General features: G+C 32.1%; 1 protein-coding gene across 1 annotated transcript in view; it reads left to right on the top strand.

Moving 5' to 3' along the window:
- Positions 1–7735, top strand: part of LOC111709982 (melanization protease 1) — an 8767-nt gene extending 1032 nt beyond the window's left edge. Inside the window, exons 3-10 of the mRNA XM_023483964.1 lie at positions 297–425; positions 1189–1269; positions 1918–1982; positions 2681–2735; positions 3754–3850; positions 4317–4519; positions 5383–5509; positions 5785–7735. Coding sequence (XP_023339732.1) covers positions 297–425; positions 1189–1269; positions 1918–1982; positions 2681–2735; positions 3754–3850; positions 4317–4519; positions 5383–5509; positions 5785–5919 — 892 coding nt within the window. The 3' untranslated portion in view covers positions 5920–7735. The remainder of the gene's footprint in view (positions 1–296; positions 426–1188; positions 1270–1917; positions 1983–2680; positions 2736–3753; positions 3851–4316; positions 4520–5382; positions 5510–5784) is intronic.
- Positions 7736–7741: the final 6 nt, after the last annotated feature.

Here is a 7741-nt window from a genome sequence, read left to right as displayed (position 1 = left end):
TTAGGCTTTACTAACTCACATGTGCATTGTGCATTGTTTACCTCACTAACTCACATGTGCATTGTGCATTGTTTACCTCACTAACTCACATGTGCATTGTGCATTGTTTACCTCACTAACTCACATGTGCATTGTGTATTAAAGAACTTTAACACACTTGATTTTAGCCTTAATTTTTAGGTAGAAATTGACAAAATTCTTATAGATTTTTGAATAAGAGCTTTTAACATTTAAATGACTGTGATTCTGCGCGCGTCACCCTGCATTGAAAAATATATATTTTCAAATATTTGTAGTACTGAAGGGACTGAAAGGACTGAAGGGACTGAAGGGATTGAAGGGATTGAAGGGATTGAAGGGATTGAAGGGACTGAAGGAACTCTAAACCATCCTGAGTGTGGACTAACGGAAAATTTATCTCTAAGGCAAGACTTTAAAGAATGAGATTGCCCAACAAGTATAAGGGTGTGTCGTCGTAATTTCAAGTAACTGTCCATATATTGGGTAACTCTCCCGATTCGCAACACTGCCCTTAAACCCATTTTCTGATCAATGATTTGTAAATTCTAGTTTGAAAAGTGTTAAATTTTCATAATTCCTACTTTGCTTTCCTGAAGCAGGAATGCAATATGTACTTTTACAGAGAAACCACGATTGACAAAGATCACTTTTTAAAATTACAATTAATACATTATTCATTACATTATTAAGTTCATTACAGTGACATTTTTATTCTCAGCATTTTATAGTTTTTAAATTCTGCTTCACATGTCTGCTATCAAGGATGTAATGCAAGGAAAGTTATTTCAGAAGTGTACACATCTTTTGTACTGCAGTGTACTGTCTCTGGGCGGAAATGTAAACACAAGACGGATGTCAAAGCCTGGCATGGGATCCATCTTTCACATAAATAATCAATGAAATATTCTGGTCATAGGAAACTATTATGTGAATTATCAAAATTATCAAAATTTAATGCTTTTAACCTCCTCGGATACTAAACAAACACTGATGCATCTATTCTTGTTTACAAATTCCGCCCAAAAAGAACTGGTTTCATTATGTACGCAGTGTAGACACGACCGCAATTAACTTTCCTTGCCTTGCGTTCTTGTCTGCTATAATCCACATTTTGATATTTTAATAACTCTTTAACATGGCAACTTACTTTACTGTCCTTGGTTGAAGAATAACATTTGGATCTACTGCAGTGCCGGGTCAATTTCCATGGATGGGATCTCTTATATATACTAATTCTCAAGGAAACAGGTACTTTCACAATCAGTTTCATTTTTACTGCTCGAGCCGAAGTTTTTAAATCGCAGGCTCTGAGGTCGGAACTTTTCTGGAAAGTGTCTATATCCAATGTGGGTACTTTTAATTTGATGAATTTGAGCCGCATCTAAAATCCGCCAAAAACCGGTTTCAATTGAGCGCCGACTTAAATCTTGAAACATTGAATGAATTTTAAGTGGAACCAACCATATTTAAACCGAGGCTTAAACTTAAGCCGTGGCTCAAATTCTTTAAATTCAGTCTCAGGATATCGAAGAAGAATTATAAAATAATCTGTAGATCTGTATAAGATGGAGATTAATGCTCTATTCCGAGATTCCCAACACAAAACTTGTGTCTTTGTGCAAAAAAATTATTCTGATGTAGATTTAAAAATGAGTGTAAAAAATATTTCTTTAACTTTCGAACCAAAATTAGAAATGCGTAAAAGTACTTTTTAGGACGCAATAGGGTATAAATAAAATAGTCAAAAAATTTAGTTTTTGAAATTTTCAAACCAAGATAAGAAATACCATGAGAAATACGAATAAAGTTCAAGAATGTNTTTTGAAATTTCAAACCAAGATAAGAAATACCAAGAGAAATACGAAAAAAGGTCAAAAGTGTTTTTAAACATTTTAGAGCTCATCTGTGTGGAGGAGTATTAGTTGGAACCAGGCATGTGGTAACAGCAGCTCATTGCCTAGGAATAATATATTCATCAAACTAATTTTAAAAAGACATATTTATACTTTCTTTAAACTTTAAATTTATAATTCCATGTCTTGTCAACCTGATATTTCAACATAAGAATGTTTGAAGTATCAGATTTCTTCACTCTACATCATCTGAGCTGGGAATTGTTGTTTTGAATATATGATCCAAGACTTCAGCAGTTAAACCTCTTTATCTATAAAGTTTGTTCACCTGAAATATAAAATCAGCAGCTGAATTCCTGGTCAAAGTAGGATATTCAATGCAAACATTTCCAGCTCATGTTGCAAATAAAGATATGTGGTTTTTCAAATAAGTTCTAGTTCCACTCTGAATTATTTTAGTGGTTTAGTCTAATGCCATTCCATTAGCGCCCGATCCAATCAGGGTTCAGTCATGTGTTTGGTGTCTCTTTAGAACCAATAGAAATAGTATGGCGGTAACATCTATCTTTCTATCTATCTCATTATCCAATTAGAGATGAATCCTTGTATCGGGACTAAACAGTAAATGTAAATATTTACTTCTACTGAAACTATAGTGTATAGTAGATTCAAAAGTCCTTTATACCAAATAAATTGACTTCAACATTCAGCGCTGTTTTTTCTTTTAATTTTGGCAAAAAATATATTTCTGAATTTATCAAATAATAAAAACAATTTAAACAAAATTTTGAATATTGAATGCTTAGAGGGTCAGAAAGGATTCCGTCTTACCAGCGTCTCGTTTGGACAAACAGATATTAGGTACTTATATATTCACAAACCCTTTAAACAGATATTAGGTACTTATTTATTCACAAATCCTATAAATAGATATTAGGTACTAATATATTCACAAATCCTTTAAACAGATATTAGGTACTTATATATTCACAAATCCTTTAAACAGATATTAGGTACTTATATATTCACAAATCCTTTAAACAGATATTAGGTACTTATATATTCACAAATCCTTTAAACAGATATTAGGCACTTATATATTGACATATCCTTTAAACAGATATTAGGTACTTATAAATTCATAAATCCTTTAAACAGATATTAGGTAATTATATATTCACAATCCTTTAAACAGATATTAGGTGCTTATATATTCACAAATCCTTTAAATAGATATTAGGTACTTATATATTCACAAATCCTTTAAACAGATATTAGGTACTTATATATTCACAAATCCTTTAAACAGATATTAGGTACTTGTATATTCACAAATCCTTTAAACAGATATTAGGTACTTATATATTCACAAATCCTTTAAACAATAAAAAGATTATTTTCGTTACGCCACTCTTTAGCCAGAAAAATGCAATACTGTTTAAAGATCTGAAAACCCAAATCTTTCTTATTATGAGCATATTCCTTACTACAGAATATACAGCATAAATTGTGATAAATATATATTTTTAAAAATGGACATGACCATTCTAATAACGAAAAACATAATATTATTTGAGAATCCATTTAAGGTTATATTCATATTTCACAAATAACTTTCATAAATTGTCATAAATATATATTTTAAAAAATGGACATGACCATTCTAATAACGAAAAACATAATATTATTTGAGAATCCATTTTAGGTTATATTCATATTTCACAAATAACTTTCATATGGTTAACATAAAAAGTATATTTAGTTTTTTTAGACATAAATATAACAAACAACTTAGCTAATTTTATTGTTAAGCAATTTTGATACTAAATACAGCAAAGACATTAAAAAAACTTTATAAAAAACCTCATATAAATTTTAGTATTCCTGAGGGCCAAGAAATCCGCATATTGGAGAAATTCCCCCACCCTAAATTTATAATATCTCCTGTAGCTATCTATGATATTGCAGTTCTACAGGTGAAAATGTTATTNAAAACCTGATATAAATTTTAGTATTCCTGAGGGCCAAGAAATCCGCATATTGGAGAAATTCCCTCACCCTAAATTTATAATATCTCCTGTAGCTATCTATGATATTGCAGTTCTACAGGTGAAAATGTTTTTTTGTAAATTATAGATTTTTTTCTGTCACTTTTTAATTTTTGGATGTTAACGATTTTTTATTTGCTCGAGAAGGAGTAACATTTTACTTTTTATAGTTTATATCCCTAATGAGTAATGTCCATGTTATTTTCATATATCATCTCATCCCGACTACATTTACTTTATTTTCCCTGCTGGCCACATTTATTGTCCTAACTTGCGACGTTACTGACTGATCAAGATTTAAACTATGACATTTTTAAATTGAGTCAGAATATTTTGCCAGCAGCTGCAGTTAGAAAGATATTAGCTATGAAAAAAATTTCCTTTTTGTATTTAGCTAGCTGAAGAAGTTGAGATCAACTCCCAGGTTCGTCCTATTTGCGTTTCCAAACCAAATCCTGAGATAGAAGACGACATGTCTAACGTGCAAGCTGTTGTAGCAGGGTGGGGCAGAACAGAGAGTTCATGGGTATCCAATACTCTTCAGTTTACACATCTTCAAACACTAAACAACACACATTGCTCACTCATGTATGAAAGGTAAGACATTTCATAAATACACCAACAAGGGCGTTAATTCCTCATTTGAAATAGGGTTAATATATGTCAAAAAATCTGCCCCCCTCTTGTAAACGCCTCTGCATCTGCATCTTAAGTTGGATCCAATTGAAGACGACATATTCACATCTTATCTGTATTTAATGTTGTTTTAATGGAAATAGGTTTATCTGTATATGTTTGAAAAAAGTGAAATGTGTCTTTGGACATTGTAACAAGTTGTATATTTGCTGTGTTTTGATCTCTGGAATATTTAAATTTATAACTTGAGCTTCAACCAGTCGTCAACCTTTTCAACAGTTTTTAGAAATAAAAAAGTGGTTGTAGAGGATGTCCCAATAAACTTAGGAATTCAGTGACGACTGTTATGTCGTTTTTGTTCCGCATGGCATTATATAGTGAACACAATTTTAGTACCATTCTAGTCTAGTTTTAACAGTTAATAAATAAAACTACATCGCCTTTGCAATTCCAAAATGTGATTTACCATTTTTGCACCTTCAATGTTGACGGAGATATTTAGATATCTTTCCAGATGTTTAATATTTCCATAAGTTTTGAAAATACAAAGAAGGTAGACCACACTTTGGAAAGCTCAAAGGATGTTAAATCTTTATTTGTCTACTTTTTGTCATTTATACAAACTACCAGAAATCAAAGACGATTTCAAAGTCCTGAAACAATGACAAAGCAGTTTTGCCGTTTTTACTTGATTTAACTTCTGATAAACAACATCAAACACACTAGAGTATTGTTTTCATGTCGTCTTCCTATTTCACAGTTTTCTGGTTCTCATCGTGTGAACTATCAATTCTATAAAAAATTACATAACATCATAATTTCAGAGCTTTGGCTGAAGGTCGTCTTGGATCTTTAGATCTCTTCAGTATTCTGCCAAATCAACTATGTGCTTCAGGGGCACTCAACTCAGATTCATGCAGTGGAGACAGCGGGGGCCCTTTATTCATGCTGGTAATATATGTTTCATATTGTAGTCAATAAATAAGAGACATTAAGCCTATGATTTCTTTAGGTAGAGGAGGGGGGCGGTTGGGGTATAAATTAAGTTCATTATTGGGTTGCCCACAAAGAATGAGACTCAAAAGACCTGAAACTATTTATATGACGATTCCTTGGTAAAATAGTCTTTTTTTCCCTTTATTATGATTGAGCAAAATATAATGGTGGAAAAAATGTATACAAATGAGATAATTTAAATTTATCATCAATCAATTTATATTTTCCAGGACAACGATGATAGATCCTACTTGATCGGAGTAGTTTCATTCGGAACAAACAGCTGTGATTCATCTTTACCCGGAGTATACACTAGAATTCCTTCATTTTATTCCTGGATACTGGATACAGTTAGAGAATTATAAACTCCTGGATACTGGATACAGTTAGAGGATTATAAACTCCTGGATACTGGATACAGTTAGAGGATTATAAACTCCTGGATACTGGGTACTGTTAGAGGATTATAAACTCCTGGATACTGGATACAGTTAGAGGATTATAAACTCCTGAATACTGGATACAGTTAGAGGATTATAAACTCCTGGATACTGGATACAGTTAGAGGATTATAAACTCCTGGATACTGGATACAGTTAGAGGATTATATACTCCTGGTTACAGGATACAGTTAGAGGATTATAAACTCCTGGATACTGGCTATAGTTAGAGGATTATAAACTCCTGGATACTGGATACAGTTAGAGGATTATAAACTCCTGGATACTGGGTACTGTTAGAGGATTATAAACTCCTGGATACTGGATATGGTTAGAGGAATATAAACTCCTGGATACTGGATACAGTTAGAGGATTATAAACTCCTAGATACTGGAAATAGTTAAAGGATTATATAACAATGGATACTGGATACAGTTAGAGGATTATATACTCCTGGATACTGGATACAGTTAGAGGATTATAAACTCCTAGATACTGGAAATAGTTAAAGGATTATATAACAATGGATACTGCATATAGTTAGAGGATTATATACTTCTGGATACTGGAAATAGTTAGAGGATTATTAACTCCTGGATACAGGATATAGTTAGAGAATTATATACTCCTGGATACTGGATATAGTTAGAGAATTATATACTCCTGGATTCTGGATATAGTTAGAGGATTATGAACTTCTGGATACTGGATATAGTTAGAGGATTATATACTCCTGGATTTGGATAAAGTAAAAGGATTATATAATCCTGAATGCTGGATATATAGTTAGAGGATTATACACTCCTGGATACTGGATATAGTTAGAGAATGATATACTCCTGAATTCTAGATATAGTTAGAGGATTATATAATCCCGGATACTGTATATAGTTAGAGGATTATACACTCCTGGATACTGGATATAGTTAGAGGATTATATACTCCTGAATTCTAGATATAGTTAGAGGATTATATAATCCTGGATACTGGATATAGTTAGGGGATGATATACACCTGAATTCTGGATATAGTTAGAGGATTATATACTCCTGGATACTGGATATAGTTAGAGGATTATACACTCCTGGATACTGGATATAGTTAGAGGATTATATACTCCTGAATTCTAGATATAGTTAGAGGATTATATACTCCTGGATACTGGATATAGTTAGAGAAGTATATAATCCTGGATACTGGATATAGTTAGAGGATTATATACTCCTGGATACTGGATATAGTTAGAGGATTATATAATCCTGGATACTAGATATAGTTTGAGGATTATATACTCATGAATACTGGATATAGTTAGAGGATTATATACTCCTGGATACTGGATATAGTTAGAGAATTATATAATCCTGGATACTGGATATAGTTTGAGGATTATATACTCCTGGATACTGGATATAGTTAAAGGATTATATACTCCTGAATACTGGATATAGTTAAAGGATTATATACTCCTGGATACTGGATATAGTTGGAGAATTATATAATCCTGGATACTGGATACAGTAAGAGGATTATAAACTCCTGGATACTGTATAAAGTTAGAGGATTATATACTCCTGGATACTGGATATAGTTAGAGGATTATACACTCCTGGATACTGGATATAGTTAGAGGATGATATACCCCTGAATTCTGGATATAGTTAGAGGATTATATACTCCTGGATACTGGATATAGTTAGAGGATTATATACTCCTGGATACTGGATATAGTTAGAGAATTATATA

This window comes from Eurytemora carolleeae, unplaced genomic scaffold (genome assembly GCF_000591075.1).
Source record: "Eurytemora carolleeae unplaced genomic scaffold, Eaff_2.0 scaffold922, whole genome shotgun sequence".
Taxonomy (NCBI): domain Eukaryota; kingdom Metazoa; phylum Arthropoda; class Copepoda; order Calanoida; family Temoridae; genus Eurytemora; species Eurytemora carolleeae.
The sequence above is the reverse complement of the archived record's forward strand: the minus strand, read 5'-3'. Positions and strand labels throughout refer to the sequence as shown.